The sequence below is a fragment of the Haliotis cracherodii genome, unplaced genomic scaffold, assembly GCF_022045235.1.
Source record: "Haliotis cracherodii isolate W230 unplaced genomic scaffold, xgHalCrac1.p SCAF_20, whole genome shotgun sequence".
In the NCBI taxonomy this organism is placed as follows: domain Eukaryota; kingdom Metazoa; phylum Mollusca; class Gastropoda; order Lepetellida; family Haliotidae; genus Haliotis; species Haliotis cracherodii.
Window position 1 is genome coordinate 6,945,381 of NW_027266276.1, and position 21,979 is coordinate 6,967,359.

At 39.4% G+C, this 21,979-nt stretch overlaps 1 protein-coding gene across 2 annotated transcripts in view; it reads right to left on the minus strand.

Annotated features, from left to right (window-relative positions):
• Positions 1 to 12,402: 12,402 nt before the first annotated feature.
• LOC139470264 (ras-related protein Ral-A-like) overlaps positions 12,403 to 21,979 on the minus strand; it is a 75,541-nt gene continuing 65,964 nt past the window's right edge. The window contains exons 5-6 of one of the 2 annotated variants that reach the window (XM_071252611.1): positions 20,389 to 20,572; positions 14,929 to 15,003 (exon numbers count right to left, since the gene is read on the minus strand). In XM_071252611.1, the coding sequence (XP_071108712.1) occupies positions 20,417 to 20,572 (156 nt within the window). In that variant the 3' untranslated portion in view covers positions 14,929 to 15,003; positions 20,389 to 20,416. Of the gene's footprint in view, positions 15,004 to 20,388; positions 20,573 to 21,979 lie in introns of both variants that reach the window. The other variant, XM_071252612.1, reaches the window with a different exon arrangement.

Sequence of the window (21,979 nt, forward strand, 5' to 3'; positions counted from 1 at the left end):
CGTGTTTGTAGACCGTTGGGTACTAGTGCCCGCCAAAAAGCCAAGACCATAGGCCCAAAGACCAAGGGCAGATAACTGAAAAACAAGTATTTTTTGACGATATATTTTGCCCTGTTGCTCCACAACCGTTTGTCCGTTTACTTTGAAACCTTGCATGTATCTGATGCTTGAGCTGCTTGACATGTTATGTTCTTTGACTTTGGTCATTGGACACGTGGTTAGGCAACCATATTGGATTCAAGGTTTTCAAAGGGTGTATTGGGTACCTGTCTTCAAATACTATCTCCTCTGAATCCACTGCATGAAAAGCTTTCAAACTTTCTGAGAATTGTCTCCATACAGAACACAACAAATCAGCATAGCCGTTTTTCGATATCTTTTGTAGTTGCGGCCATATTGGATTTTGATTTTGATCATTTTTTTCACCGAAATTTTACCTTTAAGATCATAGCTTGTAAGGTTCTTAACAGAAACTATTGAAAGATTGCATGAAGTTTTGAGACAATATGTAGCTCATTTTGTGCTGGGTTGCATACTGAAAGCACCACTGCTTGGTGTGGTATTATTTGATTTAAGTAAAAAAATCAGACTTGAGTACAAATACTGAAGGAAGCGCCTCATAAATCTACCATACACCCCCATTCACTGGCTTTGCAGATATCCAAGCGTTCTCCACAGCCTTGTTCAATATTGTGTGTACTACCCTTGACGACCAGGATCAGAATTGGCCTTTTTCAACCGATGCTTGTCTCAAGAGGCAACTATGCTTGTCACAGGAGGCGACAAATCCGATTGGGTGGTCAGACTGGCTGGCTTGATTCTTCATTTCTCAATTGCCAATTGCTAGGGTACCTTATTTTTGACGGCGTTGTTTAAAGCAAACCATTTGCGGATTAGAATATGGTCGAGGTCGGAAATTGGTTTAGTACACACTGGGAAACTGTGGCACACGCCAATTTGGTAATGTCCTGCAAACGGTGACTATCTTTTGATGGCGTTGGTACAAGCAAACCATATGCGGATTCGAACATGGTCGAAGTCAAACATGGGTTAAGAACACATTGGGACACATGTGGCGATGTCTTGCAAGTGGTTCCTTACATTTGATGGTGGTTGAACAAACAAACCATTTGAGGATTCGAACATGGTCGAAGTTGGAAATTGGTTAAAACATCCTGGGACACCCAGGTCAATTTAGTAGTGGTGATGTCTCACAAGAGGTTCTTTACATTTGATGACGTTGGTACAAGCAAACCATTTGGGGATTCGAACATGGTCGAAGTCAAACATGGGTTAAGAACACACTGGGACACGTGTGGTGATGTCTCACAAGCGGTTCATTACATTTGATGGCGTTGGTACAAACAAACCATATGCGGATTCGAACATTGTCGAAGTCAAACATGGGTTAAGAACACACTAAGACACATGTGGCGATGTCTCACAAGCGGTTCATTACATTTGATGGCGTTTGTACTAACAAACCATTTCAGGATTCGAACATGGTCGAAGTTGGAAATTGGTTAAAACATCCTGGGACACCCAGGTCAATTTAGTAGTGGTGATGTCTCACAAGAGGTTCTTTACATTTGACGGCGTTGGTACAGGTAAACCCTTTGAGGATTCGAATATATGAACGAGGTGGGAAACAGATTTAGCACTTTATCTCAGCAATGCGACAGGAACCCGGGGCCCGGACGAACGCAGAACGCTAATCTGTTTGACTGGAGCCCAACTGACAAAGAAGTTACGGCCTGTTAAAGAGTCACCAAGCCGAAAGGCTGAAGAGTCCCAGTGTTAGCGTTTGATTTAATATTATTATTATTCCGCTGATTTTTGTACCAGAGCTAGAAAAATAACCACTGGCTCGATTTTGTTCACATTTTGTGTGTGTATGTGGATCTTTGGGTACTAGTGCCCGCCAAAAATCCAAGGCCGTAGGCCCAAAAGCCAAGGGCAGATAACTAAAAGAACAGAATATTTTGAAGATGTATTTCGCCCTATTGCTCAGCAACCGCTTATCCGATTACTTTGAAACCTTGCATGTATCTGATGCTTGAGCTGCTTGACATTTTTTGTTCTTTGACTTTGGTCATTGGTCTCGTGGTTTGGCAGCCATTATGGATTCAAGGTTTCCGCAGTGTTTATTGGGTACCTGTCTTTAAACGCAAACAACTCCGAGTCCACAGCATGAAATGCTTTCAAACTTTTTGATAATTGTCTCCATACATAACACATCAAACTTTAATAGCCGATTTTGGAATTCTTTTTTAGTTACGGACGTATTGAATTTTGATTTTGATCATTTTTTTCAACGAAATTTTGTAAGGTTCTCCACAGAAACTATTGCAAGTTTACATGAAGTTAGTGTGCAATATGCATCTCATTTATTGTTATTGGTTGTATGCTAAAAGTAACACCGCATGGTGGTAATATTTGATTTATATTTGGGACACCCCTGGAACACGCCAATTTTGTAGCGGCGATTTCCGGTGACTATCTTTTGAGTTGGAACAAGCCAACCTATTATGGATTCGAACATGTTCGAGGTCGGAAATGGTTTTAGAACAGACCTGGACACCCTGGCACACGCCATTTTCCTTGCGACGATACCCTGCAAGTGGTGCCTACATTTGACGGATTTGGTTCAAGGAAACCGTTTGAGGATTCGAACAGGGATGTTTGGGCACAGTGTTTCTTGGAGCCCGCCATTGCTGCTTGCAGCTTTAATTATTTATTATTATTATTATTATTATTTATTATTCCGCCGATTTTTGTACCTGCCCTAGCAAAATAACCACCAGCTCGATTTTGTTCAAATTTTGTGTGTGTTTGAAGACCGTTGGGTACTAGTGCCCGCCAAAAGCCCAAGGCCGTAGGCCTAAAGGCCAAGGGCAGATAACTGAAAAACAAGAATTTTTTGAAGGTGTATTTCGCCCTATTGCTCCGCAACCGCTTATCCGATTACTTTGAAACCTTGCATGTATCTGCTGCTTCAGTTCTTTCATATTTTTTGTTCTTTGACTTTGGTCATTGATCACGTGGTTTGGCAGCTATATTGGATTCAAGGTTTTCACAGGGTTTTTGGGGTACCTGTCTTCAAATACTATCTCCTCTGAATCCACTGCACGAAATGCTTTCAAACTTTTTGAGAATTGTCTCCATACAGAACACAACAAATTAGCATAGCCATTTTCCGATATCTTTTTTAGTTGCGGCAATATTGGATTTTGATTTTGATCATTTTTTTCACCGAAATTTTACTCTTAAGATCATAGCTTGTAAGGTTCTTAACATAAACTATTGAAAGTTTGCATGAAGCTTTGAGACTATATGTAGCTCATTTTGTTCTGGTTTGCATACTGAAAGCACCACTGCTTGGTGTGGTATTATTTGATTTAAGTTAAAAAATCAGACTTGAGTACAAATACTGAAGGAAGCGCCTCATAAATCTACCATACACCCCCATTCACTGGCTTTGCAAGCGTTCTCCACAGTATTGTTCAGTATTATGTGTACTACCCTTGACGACCAGGATTAGAATTGGCCTTTTTCAACCGATGCTTGTCTCAAGAGGCAACTAGGCTTGTCACAGGAGGCGACTAATCGCATCGGGTGGTCAGACTCGCTGGCTTGATTGTTCATTTCTCAATTGCCAATTGCTAGGGTACCTTATTTTTGACGGCGTTGTTTAAAGCAAACCATTTGCTGATTAGAATATGGTCGAGGTCGGAAATTGGTTTAGTACACTCTGAGAAACTGTGGCACACGCCAATTTGGTAGCGGTAATGTCCTGCAAACGGTGACTATCTTTTGACGGAGTTGGTACAAGCAAACCATATGCGGATTCGAACATGGTCGAAGTCAAACATTGGTTAAGAACACACTGGGACACTTGTTGTGATGTCTCACAAGCGGTTCATTACATTTGATGGGGGGCACGGGTGGCCCAGTCGTCTAAGGCGCCGCGATTCGCTGTGCAGAGTTGCGTCCCTTGGGCACGCCAGAAACCTATGATTGTGGGTTCGAATCCCAGTTCGCCCCGATTATGTTTCTAGGTTTGTCAGCACCATACCCGTGCTCGTGGGTTTCACCGAAGTGGTAAACGTCCGAGACCTGCATCACTTCGGGCTTTCCTCCCACAATAAGCTGACACGCCGCGATATAACTGTAATACTGTTAAAAGCGGCGTTAAATCCAACTCACTCACTCACTCACTCACATTTGATGGCGTTGGTACAAGCAAACCAATGGGGATTCGAACATGGTCGAAGTCAAATTTGGGGTAAGAACACCCTAGGACACGTGTGGTGATGTCCCACAAGCGGTTTATTACATTTGACGGCGTTGGTACAAGCAAACCATATGCGGATTCGAACATGGTCGAAGTCAAACATGGGTTAAGAACACTTTAAGACACACGTGCTGATGTCTTGCAAGCAGTTCCTTACATTTGATGGCGTTGGTACAAACAAACCATTTGAGGATTCGAACATGGTCGAAGTTGGAAATTGGTTAAAACATCCTGGGACACCCAGGCACATGTCAATTTAGTATTGGTGATGTCTCATAAGAGGTTCTTTACATTTGACGGTGTTGGTACAGGTAAACCCTTTGAAGATTCGAATTTATGAACGAGGTGGGAAACAGGTTTAGCACTTTATCTCAGCAATGCGACAGGAATCCGGGGCCCGGACGAACGCAGAACGCTAATCCGTTTGACTGGAGCCAAACTGACAAAGAAGTTACAGCCTGTTAAAGTCACCAAGCCGAAAGGCTCTAGAGTCCCCTTGTAGCGTTTGATTTAATATTATTATTATTCCGCCAATTTTTGTACCAGAGCTAGAAAAATATCCACTGGCTCGATTTCGTTCAAATTTAGTGTGTGTATGTAGACCGTGAGGTACTAGTGCCCGCCATAAACCCAAGGCTGTAGGCCCAAAGGCCAAGGGCAGATAACTAAAAGAACATAATATTTGGAAGATGTGTTTCGCCCTATTGCTCCGCAACCGCTTATCCGATTACTTTGAAACCTTGCATGTATCTGCTGCTTGAGCTGCTTGACATTTTTTGTTCTTTGACTTTGGTCATTGGTTACGTGGTTTGGCAGCCATTTTGGATTCAAGGTTTCCACAGTGTCTTTTGGGTACCTGTCATCAAATGCAAACAACTTTGAGTCCACTGCATGAAATGCTTTCAAACTTTCTGATAATTGTCTCCATACATAACACATCAAACGTTAATAGCCGATTTTGGATATCTCTTTTAGTTACGGCCGTATTGAATTTTGATTTCGATCATTTTTTTCAACGAAATTTTGCTTTAAAGATCATATCTTGTAAGGTTCTCCACAGAAACTATTGCAAGTTTACATGAAGTTAGTGTGCCATATGCATCTCATTTATTGTTATTGGTTGTATGCAAAAAGTAACACTGCTTGGTGGTAATATTTGATTAATATTTGGGACACCCCTGGAACACGCCAATTTCGTAGCGGCGATTTCGGGTGACTATCTTTTGAGAGAGTTGGCACAAGCCAACCTCTTATGGATTCGAACATGTTCGAGGTCGGTAATGGTTTGAGAACTGACCTGGACACCCTGGCACACACCAATTTCCTTGCGACGATACCCTGCAAGTGGTGCCTACATTTGATGGATTTGGTTCAAGGAAACCCTTTGAGGATTCGAACATGGACGTTTGGGCACAGTGTTACTTGGAGCCCGCCATTGCTGCTTGCAGCTTTAATTATTATTATTATTATTTATTATTCCGCCGATTTTTGTACCAGGCCTAGCAAAATAACCACTTGCCTGATTGTGTTCAAATTTTGTATGTGTATGTGGACCGTTGGGTACTAGTGCCCGCCAAAAATCCAAGGCCATAGGCCCAAAGGCCAAGGGCGGATAACTGAAAAACAAGTATTTTTTGACGATATATTTTGCCCTGCTGCTCCACAACCGTATGTCCGTTTACTTTCAAACCTTGCATGTATCTGCTGCTTCAGTTCTTTAATATTTTTTGTTCTTTGACTTTGGTCATTGGTCACGTGGTTTGGCAGCAATATTGGATTCAAGGTTTTGCCAAGGTTTTTTGGGCACCTGTCTTCAAATACTATCTCCTCTGAATCCACTGCATGAAATGATTTCAAACTTTCTGAGAATTGTCTCCATACAGAACACAACAAATTAGCATAGCCGTTTTTTTATATCTTTTTTAGTTGCGGCCATATTGGATTTTGATTTTGATAATTTTTTTCACCAAAATTTTACTTAAAAGATCATATCTTGTAAGGTTCTCCACAGAAACTATTGAAAGTTTGCATGAAGTTTTGATACTATATGTACCTCATTTTTTTCTGGGTTGCATACTGAAAGCACCACCGCTTGGTGGTATTACTTCATTTTAGTAAAAGTTATTGAGTACAAATTGACTTGAGTACAAATACTGAAGGAAGCGCCTCATAAATCTACTATAAACCCCCATTCACTGGCTTTGCAGATACTCAAGCGTTCTCCACAGTCTTGTTCAATATTATGTGTACTACCCTTGACGACCAGAGTTAGAATTGGCCTTTTTCAACCGATGCTTGTCCTAAGAGGCAATTATGCTTGTCACAGGAGGCGACTAATCGGATCGGGTGGTCAGACTTGCTGACTTGATTCTTCATTTCTCAATTGCCAATTACTACAGTACCTTATTTTTGACGGCGTTGTTAAAAGCAAACCAATTGCGGATTAGATTATGGGAAACTGTGGCACACGCCAATTTGGTAGCGGCAATGTCCTGCAAACGGTGACTATCTTTTGACGGAGTTGGTACAACCAAACCATGTGCGAATTCGAACATGGTCGAAGTCAAACTTGGGTTAAGAATACACTGGGACACATGTCATGATGTCTCACAAGCGGTTAGTTACATTTAACGGCATTGGTACAACCAAACCATTTGGGGATTCGAACATGGCCGAAGTCAAACATGGGTTAAGAACACGCTGGGACACGTGTGGTGATGTCTCACAAGCGGTTCATTACATTTGATGGAGTTGGTACAAGCAAACCATATGCGGATTCGAACATGGTCAAAGTCAAACATGGGTTAAGAACACACTAGGACACGTGTGGTGATGTCTTGCAAGCGGTTCCTTACATTTGATGGCGTTGGTACAAGCAAACCATTTAAGGATTCGAACATGGTCGAAGTTGGAAATTGGTTAAAACATCCTGGGACACCCAGGCACATGTCAATTTAGTAGTGGTGATGTCTCATAAGAGGTTCCTTACATTTGACGGCGTTGGTACAGGTAAACCCTTTGAGGATTCGAATATGAACGAGGTCGGAAACAAGTTTAGCACTTTATCTCAGCAATGCGACAGGAACCCGGGGTCCGGACAAACGCAGAACGCTAATCCGTTTGACTGGAGCCCAATTGACAAAGAAGTTACAGCCTGTTTAAGAGTCACCAGGCCGAAAGGCTAAAGAGCCCCAGTGTTATCGTTCGATTTAATATTATTATTATTCCGCCGATTTTTGTACCAGAGCTAGCAAAATAACCACTGGCTCGATTTTGTTCAAATTATGTCTGTGTATGAAGACCGTTGGGTACTAGTGCCCGCTAAAAACCCAAGGCGGTAGGCCCAAAGGCCAAGGGCAGATAACTACAAATCAAGACTTTTTAAAAGATGTATTTCGCCCTATTGCTCCGCAACCGCTTATCCGATTACTTTGAAAACTTGCATGTATCTGCTGCTTGAGCTGCTTGACATTTTTTGTTCTTTTACTTTGGTCATTGGTCACATGGTTTGGCAGCCATATTAGATTCAAGGTTTTCACAGTGTCTTTTGGGTACCTGTGTTCAAACGCAAACAACTCCGAGTCCACTGCATGAAATGCTTCCAAATATTTTGAGAATTGTCTCCACACACAACACAGCAAATTCTAATAGCCGTTTTTGGATATCTGTTTTAGTTGCGGTTGTATTGGATTTTGATTTTGATAAAAAAAAATACCGAAATTGTACTTTAACGATCATATCTTGTTAGCTTGTTGACAGAAACTATTGCAAGTTTACATGAAGTTAGTGTATCATATGCATCTTATTTTCTGTTCTTGGGTGCATGGAAAAAGTAACAACACTTGGTGGTAATATTTGATTAAAATTTGGGACACCCCTGGAACACGCCAATGTCCTGAACACGGTGACTATCTTTTGACAGAGTTGGTACAAACAAACTCTTTGAGGATTCGAACATGTTTGATGTCAGAAATGGGTTTAGAACAGACTTAGCACACGCCAATTTCGTAGCGGCAATACCCTGCAAGTTGTGCCTACATGTGACGGATTTGGTACAAGGAAACCCTTTAAGGATTCGAACATGGACGTTTGTGCACAGTGTAACTTGGAGCCCGCCATTGCTGCTTTGCAGCTATATTCTTATTATTATGATTATTATTATTAAAAAGAACACAACAAGCGTGAAAAAAGATGCAGTATTTAATGAAATTACTGGGCATTGACAAAGGCAATAATTGATACATGTTTAAATAGAAACAGTTTCAGTTGACAAACAAATGTTAAAAGTTGTATAAAACAAATGGCATAATTGACCAATTGTAACATCTAATCCCTCAAGGACACAGTGGCTCCTTGTCAACATGAAGTGTAGTGCTGTCTCTTCAAACTGAAATCCTTCCACAAAATACACTACACTGGCTATGGCTATTAATTATGAATACAACACTCACTGAACCCTTCAGTGAGAACAATCTAGTAGCACTTGACATAAATAAATCATGCAATCTGGATTTGAATTTCAATTTGAAAAGACAATTTGCATACATATTCTGAACTGTGGTGCAATCACTCCAGACTGAGCAGAGGGGAAGTATTAACTAAATACAAAATGTCAATGCAAGTGAATAACCAGTCTTGACTACGCCAAAACAGATTCCATGTGGCGTTAAGGGCAAAATAGCTGTGAAAAATGTATGAACTGACTGCTTTATTTAATGTTCCTATGAAATTCACATTTCACACTTCAAATGAAGAGATATTCATGAAGTTACTAAAAAAGTACATGACGTTTTCGGGTCATCCTCAGCCATATCACGCCCCCCGCCCTCCCTCTCTAAACAGGTGGTCAATGATGGGAGCAACAATCCAGTTGCTCCAGACCAAATGCGAAATCAGCCAGGGACGTCACTGGTGAGAATTGGTCGTTTCTGGTCACCCTGATCTCACTATAGTTGACAATGTAAAGACAGTATCTGGATCTTATTCTGCCTCACAATCTCCACAGGGTGCGTCACCCACATGTCACTATAGTTGACAATGTAAAGACAGTACCTGGATCTAATTCTGCCTCACAATCTCCACAGGGTGCGTCACCCACATGTCACTATAGTTGACAATGTAAAGACAGTATCTGGATCTAATTCTGCCTCACAATCTCCACAGGGTGCGTCACCCACATGTCACTATAGTTGACAATGTAAAGACAGTACCTGGATCTAATTCTGCCTAAGAATCTCAACAGGGTGCGTTAGTCCACCATGTTTCAAATATCTAGCATCTCTCAATGAGTCAACTTGACTGGCAATATTAAAAGTCGGAATATTAGCATCCCATAATTGATACACGGAGCAAGAGAGATGTTCTGTTCGTACATGAAAAAATTGTTTTTATAAAAAAATAACTAATTCACTTGAATGACCTAAACTATCAAAAAGATTTGCCAAGACCCACGTTGATCTCAGCACCACGTACCATAAATACAGATAAATGTATGAGTATTCATTATAATTGTCATAGCGCAAAGAAAATGTGATTTGTAAAAGAAAATGTACAGAAAGGGAAATAAGCCACAATACATAATTAAATTTTCATCCCAATTCTTAAAAACGTTGAAACATTTAATTTTGTATGTTATGTATAACAAACAAAGTAACCTAGGCATGTGTGTAAATTAACTGTAAACGTATGTGGCTCGCATAAATGTTTGGTAGGACTACACGTAAAGTGTATTTCACCCGGAAAGGGAGGCGGGACACTGATTTTCTTCATCGGTAGGGACTTGGGACAATAAACAGATGTGAAGCGGGGTGTTGGGTACGGAGGCAGGTGAGGATGAAAATCTAATAATTAATTTATCATGGCCTAAACATGCACACTAACTGCTCACCAGTGCCTAAACATCACAGACATGTTGGCTGAAACACTGAAGAGGCAGGTGATGCAAGTGTACACATGCTGGAAGCCGAGTACACACAGCTCAACTATACAATTGGGGAGCATCATACAATTCATCTGTACACACTGAATTCACTGGATTAGCAAATAATGACAAAAGCAGATTAAAATGTTCAGTCATTCAGAATGTTATATCCCTAGATGAATAATTCGGAAATAATTTTATCAAGAAAATATTGAATTTACATCATCTCTTATTAGAGTTAATCCCTTAGTTGCTGTTTGTAAGACCACACAAATTAAATGTCTGCTGTGTGTGAAAGACCTTGCAACCATGTTAAGTTCCTGTATCATATCAGTCAGAAAGCCTACTTATCATCCAATCCTTTATATGAGAATCTTACCAGTCAGCAGAGTAAGCTGACACTTTTACAACTGACTTATCTTAACAATTGGACCAGTCGTAATACTAACTGTTGAAGGAACTCCAGATTGACCATAAAAGTCCAGTTTCCACCCTGGCTGAACTAGGCTCTCAGTTATCGTGGGTCGTGTAGGACCATGGGTCTCATGCAGTGGTTTACAAATGCTTCAGCAGTTCATTCACTGACCCATCATACTCAACACGGGGTCCGGAAACCGTCATATGCGCTGGTCATGTCCGACTGGGAATCTCAAATGTCCGGTTTAAAATATTGCTTACCAGACATTTGAGTCAACACTTAATGCCCTGGTTCAGAACCTCATGTTTAGGGAATGGTCTTCTATGAAGGCAGCAAGTACAAATTTCTATTATTTATATATTTTTAGTGAGTGAGGGCGTGAGTTGGGTTAACGCCGCTTTTAACATTATTCAAGTTATATCACGGCATGTCAGCTCAATGTGGGAGGAAAGCCCGAAGTGATGCAGGTCTTGGATGTTTACCACTTTGGTGAAACCCACGAGCACAGGTATGGTGCTGACAAACCTAGAAACATAATCAGGGCGAACCAGGATTCGAACCCACAATCATAGGTTTCTGGCATGCTCAAGGGACGCAACTCTGCACGGCAAAATTTAGTCGAAAGCTGAATGTCATATGATCAAAGGGGACTGGTGATCTTTGAGAAGCACATTGGAAAGTTTTGTATATGCTAGGCACATGTCAAATATGGTAACATTAGGTCAAACATGATAACATGAGAGTTTGTTTTTTAACACCAGTCATAGATTTATTTCTTGAAATATCTGGGCAAACCCTACTTCAATACTGATCTGTAAGATACATACCATCCTTCACTTCAGAATGTTTTCTACTTGCTGATAGACTACCTACCAAGTCATTTTATTCTCCTTGGAGAAACTACCTCCGGCTATGCTGAATGTACATCCTAATTTTCCTGTCTACATCCACATTGTACTGACGAACATTATGGCTCGAGGGGAGACAACTCCAAGCAACCCCCCCCATGATACAGTTCTCAGTGAACCACTTGCTTGTCACCCACGATTATCCAGTGTACCACATCTCCATTCTATGGTAAGTACCATAGACCATTCACTACCGATTTGGGGGCGGTTGGGTAGCCTAGTGGTTAAAGCATTAGCTCGTCACGCCAAAGACCTGGGTTCGATTCCCGACATGGGTACAATGCGTGAAGCCCATTTCTGGTGTCCCCTGCCGATATATTGATGGAATATTGCTAAAAGCGGTGTAAGACCACTCACTCACTACCGATTTGAAATGGCACGATGCTAAAAATAGCAATCAAATCAAATCAGTGATGAGGAAAATAAATTCTGTGTGAAGTGTGAGATAGGAGAGATTTAGATGTGACATCACTTCTGAGCACTATCATTTGGGATGGGTCCAGGGTATTATCATCATAGAACGGAGATAAAACATCCTGAATGATCAAGGATGTCTGCTTGTGAACACAATCATCAAGTTCAAGTCCTATCAACAGCATGCTAACGGGAAGGTTTATACAAGTTTATACAAAGTGAGCACTGGTCTAAATACAATTGGTACAAGATGCTAGTCTATTGACTGTAGAGAAATTTACATCCGACTAATAAATAACATTTATGACAAGAATGCCAAATGTCCCACTGAATACCAGCAGATCATATTCCAAATCACAGTCACCACGGCCCATCTTAATGGTATCCAAATACCATTGACTTCCAATAAGACACGTTTCATCTTTTGAACAAGGAACCTAGAGGTTAAGGTCATGTCGTCATCCATCCTCGCATCACGATATCAATCTGATGTCCTATTTGCCAGACCTGTGTTAGAGAGTTTCATAGACTAAACATCAAAATGTAATATTATTACTTTGGGCAAGACCAACTTATTTCCTTGTTATATAATTTTTCTTGCTTATTTCTTTCCTCAAGATAGAAGAAGGAAATGTATAAACATTAAAATTATATTGTGAGGTTTAATTTGATGTTTAATTTCTGAATAAATCAAAGATTCAAGTTCAGTGTCATCTTCAGAGCTGCATCTTCCTGAGGCAAGGGAGTTAACCGACTATTAAGTCCAGTTTCCACCCTTGCTGCACAGCGAATCACGGCGCCTTAGACGACTGGGCCACCCGTGCCCCCCTTCAGACTTTTAACAACTAGCCTACCCTCAATATTCTTTATTAACTGAAGTTTCACCCTGAATGACTCATTAAATATACCTCATTTGACAAATAAACAATGAACGAAAATGGCATGACTAATTTACTGTGTCCAAAGACATTGCTCAAAGATACCTTAATATCAGCGAAATACAACAATATATTTTAACAACTAGGTAATCTTTTTAAGCAGATAAATACTCATATGATGCTGATTAAAAAAACTAGCTCTGCTCAAAACCAAAAATAATACGCTTTGAATTCTAGTAAACACTTGCTATTGACAATAAAATGTGTTTTGGCTCTGTCGAACAGTAACAGAGATCGAGCGAGTTCAGAGATCATTCGTAAATCAACAGTGCTTTCAGAAGAAAATCACATGTATACTACTCAAAACAAGTTAAGGAACACCCATATGACAGCTTAACGATAGTCATATGAACACATTGTCTGTTTTCGTACTTCTTTTGAGCAGTATATAATCTTATCAATCAGATCATATTGACGCAGTGTTTGAAGTTAAGGGGGTTCTTGAGGTTGTCTGCTGTATTTGAACCTCGGGACCCCTAACTCTAAAACTTTTAAATTTCAGGTTATGACAAGGAACTCTTTACTTACCGTATTCAACGTAATAAGCGCCCCGCTCTAATAAGCGCCCACAGCGATATTTGCTAATATATTGGCTTGTGAACAATCCCAAATAGCACCCTTCGATTGATCAATGTACACAATACTAATTCATTCGCGTATAATACGCACCTGTGTGTTATATGCACCCTTAATTATGGGCAATTAAATTCTGGAAAAATATATCTCTCGTATATAAACATTTCAGGCTGTCAGCATAAACCACAAAATTTATCTTTCAACTCTGTATTTTTTGACGAAATAATATTCTTATAAGAGCCTCCTATTTCTAATTTTGAGAGCTTCCTGGGCGCTTATTACGTCAAATACGGTAAATTGAACATTGTTGTAATTGTTTCACATAGAATCACCGACAAATATAAGAACCAATGCTGATGATAATGTGACAAGCCCGTATCACCTGTAACATGGATCTGACACTTTTGCCTTGATGCTCACAGACAACAAAAGAGATACATCTTACAAGTTTATATCAAAATATGAATTCAACAGTGGAGTCAACTCAATCTATTCAAAGTCCACTCGGACACAGTATTCTGAATGTTCCTTGTGACTGGACGTGGACATATGGTAATTTATTCAACACAATGAGGCTGTACATGCAACAAGATACCACGAAGCAGAAACAGGTGTCTGAATTTACTCCGCTTCATTACGAGAAAAAAAGGGTCATTTAAGTTCAATTCTCAAACTTTCATATATATTTTAATACAAGAATATTTGTACAATTAGATTAACACAAGGCATCAGGTTCTCCAAAAAGATTTTTAAAAAGGAATCTTCTGTGTTGAAGGATTTCAAAAGCCTTGTTGCCGTGACTGGCAGTAGCTCTGCATGAAGAGTTACCTCCCTTATACTATAAGCAATACATTGCTTCCCATGCAAGCAGCACAATGATTCAACAAGTCGCGTACATTTGATATTGAAAAGTACACTTTTGGTCCTATCAAATATAATGAAGCATACAAAAGGTCCTTCAGATTTTCCACTTTACATTTCAATCCTTCTATTCATTACTCGGTAATTATCAACACACGAAAACAAATGTAACAATTTCAAACTTGAAAATATTCGGATCTTTACATTCAAATTTTGTTTAAAACATTATTAAAACATACAAGTTAGCACGAATCCTGACATGCTGTTTCCAATGTCCCCTCAGCATTTCTCTAATTATCAAAACACATCGTTGTTTCCAATCAAATGTTCAGAAACTGTTCCTGAAAAAGTGACGCTGTGTCTGTGAACAGATGCCCGGGTTAGGGACAGTCCTAGGACATACGCCAACTGTTGACAGCCATCCTAGGTCTTTCACTAACCCCAGGTCCAGAAAACTTGCCTGGACACAGTGTGGCTGATTTCCGAGCCCCTAGTTTGGGCGTTGATGTGGAGATGTCTTTTGCACAGTTGGGGAGAGTTATAACGAGGGGTGTTGGTTACAAAATTACACATTTCTTTTTGCGACTGTCTTTCTTTTTCTTCTGTTTGCCATTATTCTGTCGACTTGCTTCCATCTTCCGTGAGCGAATCTCCCTCATCAAATCGTAGAATACCTGAAACATAAAAAGCCATCATTAACAATTGAGAAGACTTAAAAACACCTCCTTAATATTCCCAAACCTCATGGTGAACCCAACATGGTCTTCATACTGACAACTATAATCACAAACCCACAATCACAGAAGTCTACTACAGGCACAACAAAGACTGAATATTACTTGATATGTTCTGATAAAGGATTGAAATATGCACTAAGTTGTTTGTTGATTGCTGTTTACACCTCACTCAGCAATATTCCAGCTATGTGACAGCGGTCGGGAAATAATTGAATCTAGACCAGACAATCTAGTGATTGACATCATGAGCATCAATCTACACAATTTGGATACGATGACATTCATCAACAAAGTCAGTGAGCCTGACCTCCCGATCCCGTTAGTCGCCTCTTAAGACAAGCACGGGTTGCTGAAGACCTATTCTAACCCGGATCTTCACATGATTAAAGGTATGAGTGATGCAGAGATGCCCGTAAGGCAGGTTGCACGCCGGATTAACTGTGACCCGCGCCAAGCTGCTGAAGACTATTTTTATCCCAGATCTTCACAGGTCAACATGTGTACAAGAATTGAAATCAATTGAAAGCTGATCACCTATCATTGATCAAACTTGTTTCAGACTCAAGAAACGAGAACCACTTTCTAGGAAATTTACAAAGCACCTGCTTTTATTATAATTTTAAATTTTCAAAATGTCCTTTTTTGACATGTTAACAAGCAGATTTAATCAATTGTTTCAATCTTGAATTATACATCATATCAAACAAAATTTTCCCAACAATAGATATCAGACAATTACAATAGATCAATGAATTAGTATCCTGTAATTATAGATAGTCAGGGATAATGACACACTATATTTACTTTTGTATCACTAAAAGAAATCTGTACAAATTAAGTGAATCAAACATATATTTTATGCAGGTCCCATGAGCCAAAAAGCCAAAGTGCACACACAATTCTGAGTCAACAATTTGTTTTCTATTTCTGAGTATATTAAAAGCACTGGCCAAGACAAAACGGAAGTGTAATCTCTGACGGCTTAAAACCACCTACTGTCGTGACCGTTACAATCAGGTCATTACGAAAAGGCATCTTGCAACCTCTATTCTCAAAACTACAAAAACTACAAATGGTTTCATCAAAGACAATTTTCTCCAAAGACTTGAAATAATTACTTCATAAATCAACAGTCACAAAGACAATAAAAACAATTTGGAGCATTAGAAATTGGCACTAGTCCTTGCCAAACTGCCCAATACTTAAGGTATCATAAGGACTAGTAGAAATTTGCCATTTTTAAGGGTTTTGCTATATGTTATGATCATAAGGACTAGTTGACTAAAAATGTTAGTTTCTACTGCTCATTTGATACAGCATTAATATTGCAGTAAGCGCATATATATCACAATAATGAAAGTGTATGGAGTATTTGAATATCACAGGACAGTTCATATACGCATTGCAGCTGCCTGTGACTTATTTATCAAGTGCAATGGGAGGTGTGTGACAAAGAAGGGTCAAATCCAGTGCCACTGGCAGGTAGTGTACTGATAGGCTCAGGGAATCTTGGAGGAACAGCTGGAGAGATTGAATACACTGATGGTAGCTTTCAGTACATCCTACTGCTGGCAGCGGGAACGCTCACAGATCGTCCAGCCTGACACGACAAGACCCAGGCAAGAAGGAAGGAAGCACATTATTGGTTATCTCCCCTTTCTGGGGCTAGTACATCAATTCACACTACTGCCGATAGCAGAGATACTGAGATAGTCCAACCTGCCACTGGACACATCAACACAGAGGATACTTGATAAAGAGAGGTAACCTCATTCTTAGTTATCTCCTCTTTTCAGGAAGGGGAGTTTCAGTGCAAGCTTCAAATGTATCCAGATGACAAACTGGTGATATTTCTTTTTATGAAGGGGGCACCAGTGGCCCAGTCGTCTAAGGCGCCACGATTCAGAGTTGCGTCCCCTTGGCACGCCAGAAACCTATAATTGTGGGTTCGAATCCCAGTTTGCCTTGATTATGTTCCTAGGTTTTTCAGCACCATACCGTGCTCGTGGGTTTCATCAAAGTGGTAAACGTCTGAGACCTACATCACTTCGGGCTTTCCTCCCACATTAAGCTGACACGCCATGATATAACTGGAATACGGTTAAAAACGGTGTAAAACCCAACTCACTAACTCTTTTTATGAAATCAATGAAAATATTCTGAATCAATGCTCCTTTTCTAAACTTAAAATTTTGTTCTGATGATTCAAACAGTTTTACAGATTATGAAAACATTCTCTTCTTAAAATCCGGTGCCAACTTCAATCTAATATCTACATATGGGAATAAATTTATAGCATACACAATAAGTCACAATAGTTGTTGTTTGTTGTTTAACGCAGCACTCAGCAATATTCCAGCTATATGACTGCGGTCTGTAAATAATCGACTCTTGACCAGACAATCCAGTGATTAACATCATGAGCATCGATCCATGCAATTGGGATCGAAGATAAGCATCAACCAAGCCAGCAAGCCTGACCACCCGATCCCGTTAGTCGCCTTTTACGACAAGCATGGGTTGCCGAAGACCTATTCCATCCCGGACCTTCACGGGTCCACAATAGTTGCAGTAAAGCTTTAACAACATATCTAGATGTTGTCTATAAGATTTTCTATCAATAACCATGTCAGAGATAATTTGCGTAACATATTTTGCTTTTTCAGAACAGGGATTTAAGATACTTGCAAAAGTTTTCTTATCATTTTGGCAGTTTAATAAACCCAGTGTTTGAAGAAGTAACGGTCTTTATGACTACAAAAGGAAGTGTTTTTCATATCTTGTTAAGCTACATATTTTGCATATTCTCTTGTCAACAGGCATGTTAGTTTGTAGAGCATGTATTGTGCTTGGCACTTTTATAAAATACCATACCAAATTCACATTTAACCATAGAGGCATACAAGAAACCACTGTGTTAACAGTTTTGCATAAAAGTATAATTGATAACATATAACTTTTAAAAAAGTATTTACTCAAATATACTTTTCAAACTATAGTAAAATGAAAAATAAGTGTTCCTGTCAGACTAACTATAGTAATATGAAAAAACTGGTCCTTAACATATTTTGAGTAGTATATATATTCAGAGAAGACAAATTAACTAAAAAATAAAAAACATCAATGGACCACTTTGATTGCCTCCAATGCCTACAATTACAGGGTAACATTTCTTAGGAGACAAATACCACGCAGTCAACACGCAATGGTTTCCCAAGATAAAAGTCAATTGAATTTGGACGGTTGTGCTTCCCAAATGAGGTCCAGAATCAACAAGCACAAAGGTGACGGTCAATATGGTCATATTTTCAAGGAAAGTGTTAAGTCGGCTTCAAGAGAACCAGTGAACACAATAAACCAAGACATACGAGGATCGGGACTTGGATCGGGACTTGGATCGGCCCGGAAACGGCTTCCTTCACTGCAAGATGTGAAATGTTAGCTCAGGGTAATTGCTATCGACCACAAATAGGCTATTTCCAACCTGGCAATCAATATGGCTGCCCTGATCTAGATCGAACTTGAACTTATAATTCTGGAAGCAGGACAAAGATTAAAGGCTTCAGGCTTTAGAAGCACACTTAAGTTATTTATTACCACAAGAAACACATCTTGAACTTAGAGAACTGTTTCGCTTTGTATCGGTGACTACATACTCTTTCAAAACATTTGAAACTGTTAATCTTCTACCTGAATATTGTAACTAAAATTATTAAACTACACAAAAAGATAATTGAGAATAGTGTGTGAGTATGGTTTTACACCCCTTTTAGCAATATTCCAGCAATATCACGGCGGTGGACACCAGAAATGGGCTTCACACATCGAACCCATGTGGGGAATTGAACACGGGACGAGAGAACACTTAAATCACTAGACTACCCCACCGACCCTTAATGAGAATAGAATTTTCCTTTTTAAGTTACTTTATTGTGAATTCTTTTGCAAGATGAAAGAATTTTCTTTTATTAAATCAGAATCACTAATTAAAAAGAAACTTTTTTTGAAAATTATACAAAACTGTAAGGAAGATATTTTAACACACAAGTTTGCACTGGTCAAAATGGTATTGAGTGAATGAGGTGGTTCATGCCACTTGAAACAATGTCTTTCCGGGCCTAGACATTTACCACTTCAGTGAGACACACAAGCATAGGGATCCCAAACTGGGCCAATTTCAGATTCAAACCCACAAATGTTGGATCCTGGAACACATAAGGGACACAACTCTTCACACCAAATTGTGGCAACCTTGATGATTGGGCTACCTGTGTCCACAAAATGGTTATGATATATATCTAAGTTGCCATTTTCAGGCCTTCCCCTGCAAAACATCTAAAAACCTATCCTGAAAGATAGTTGAAACATACTACTCATAAGAAGTTAAAGAACAACCGATTCTTTTATTTTACTATTCGTCAAGACCTGCATCACTTTGAGCTTTCCTCCACATCAAGTTGATACTCCATGATATAAATGGAAAGTTGTTCCAAGTGGTATTAAACACAACCACTCAAATTACGCTTAAACTGTCATAGTGTGCCAGATTAATTCTAGTCATAAGAAAAATGAAAAAAGAATCGGCTGTTTTTTAAAACTTTTGGGTACTATACATCAAATATGCATAATACCCTGACATCTTCCTCCTTCCGAACAATTTGAGAAGGAAACAACTCATACGACAAAACTAAAGAACTAAGTTTCCTTAAGAATTAATTTGACAGAGCCAACTTTAACATGGCTGTGGAGCATGAAACCACATCTCCAGCATACTGAAATGCCATTCAGCCTGCAAAAAAATAATGTAAAATATTCCATAAATATATTTCTTTTCCAAATGTGGATAATCAAATTAAAAAAAAACATGAATCGGCAAGTCCTAATACCAGCTGAAAAACAAAGTGCTGTCTTATAGCATACATTTCGTTAGTGTGCAAGGTAAATCGGTGGGGGTGTTTTTAGTTAACCAGGATTAAAGTTGTTAAGGAAAACCTGACACCAGTTGAAGTTATTACTGGTTAAGTCAGTTCTGTGGTTGGTATGGTAAGTGCTTCTATATCATCACTGTTTAGAACTTAAACAGTATCAAGTTCTCAAACAATTTCATATTCAAGGAGCTAAAATTGAACATTTTCTGAATATGAAAAATAAAATACGTTATCTTATATTGACCATTTAATTCAATATGACTGTGATACCAAGTTACAATTTAACACTTATTGAGAATGGTTCTTAAGAAAAGAGTCACCGACTTAACTACTTGTGAGGGGTATGCAGAATTTGGGATAGGGTGAGTTTAAGGGAAACCAAAACAGGAGTTACATGGCGTCGGTCCAAAAGTGGAACAGTGTTACATAAGAACACATTTCTTTTTCTTCTGTTTCTTAGTTTTCTTTTTGTCACCGGTCTTTTTCTCGGCCTTCTGTTTAGTGGGCCCAGAACTACTTTTACCAGATCGCTTTTCTTGTTTGAACTTGTTCATCGTGCGCAGTAGGTCATAAAACGTCTGGAAGAGAACTGTCACAATATATCTGCAATCTGGATTAAAGGTTACACTGGAGATAAAACAAAAAAGCTGATCAATAATGATGAGAGACAATGCCAGTTTCCACCTTCAATGGGGACGAAGATTAGGAACTTGGCAGAAGAGGCAAGTCTGATTCAAGAAGTTCAAACACCACTCTTATTGCCAACTTCAAAATGTTGATGTACATCAAGCTAGCAGTTGATGATCATGCCTTAAATTACAATGTCCGAAATTCACACAAGAAACTTGCTTCAAAAGTTTGGGACTTTTCATCACTTCCAAAAACAATTCTTATTAATGCTCCAAGACGGAACCATTGTAACACTCACATAGTTTTAACTATCAAAGTTTTTGTTGTTGTTAAATGCAATATTTAAGATGTATGATGGAGGTCACACATGGACTAAACAAACCAGTGGTTGATAAAATAAGCATCGTTCCTTGCCACTAAGGAAGGATGACATGCAATCAACAAACTCAGTGATCCTCACCCCAATCTACACAGTCGCATCATACACCAAGCACAAGATGCTGGAGGCCTATTAAACATCGAGGATTCCCAGAGCTGGATGAGCTTGGTGAAAATGACTAACAAATATTTTTATCGCATAATGCTTTATGTAATCAATGTGATAATCCGATCCAATCAATATGCAAATGAGGAAGCTAGCAGGAACTACTTTCAAGCTCCAAACAGCCGTGCAATGCATTCTTTACCAGTAAACTATTGACAGAATTTCAAATATTGTTAGACAGGGGTTTGCCAATGTGATGCTGTGTTTCTACAGACAAACATGGTTGCAAGACATTTTGCACTGTACGCCATTGTATTCATACCCAGTTTCTGAAGCTCTTTCATTGAATAAAATTACATCTTCAACATCCATTAATCAAAGAATTACATGATACGATAAAGGATTGCAAAATACAGTCTTTATTTCTAATGTATATTTAAAACACAGAAAAACTTGGCTAATAATCTCTATGTAGCTTTCTATACCTGTAAATAAAAAAAATAAATTATCTAGAAATGAACCTAGTCACTGAGACCTGAAAGTGTTCTGGCTCAAGAGACTGCAAACTACAGACACATACACGATTTCCAGATTTTTTCCTCCACTTTAGGGCTTGAGAGAGATCCCTTGGCTAACCCTCAGCCATACACAACAGATAGCGCTCACAGGGACCGCAATTAACCTGGGATGTCTGTTAGCACACAGATAACAGTGTTAAACATGAAGGAGGGGCCTTGTTTAATGACAACTGTATAACCACCTCTGTAGTCTAGGGGATAGGGCGTCTGCAAGGAGAGCGGGAGGTCAGTGGTTCAATCCCCGCCCATTTCATACCAACAGATGTTAAAAGATGGTACTTGTTGTTACCCAG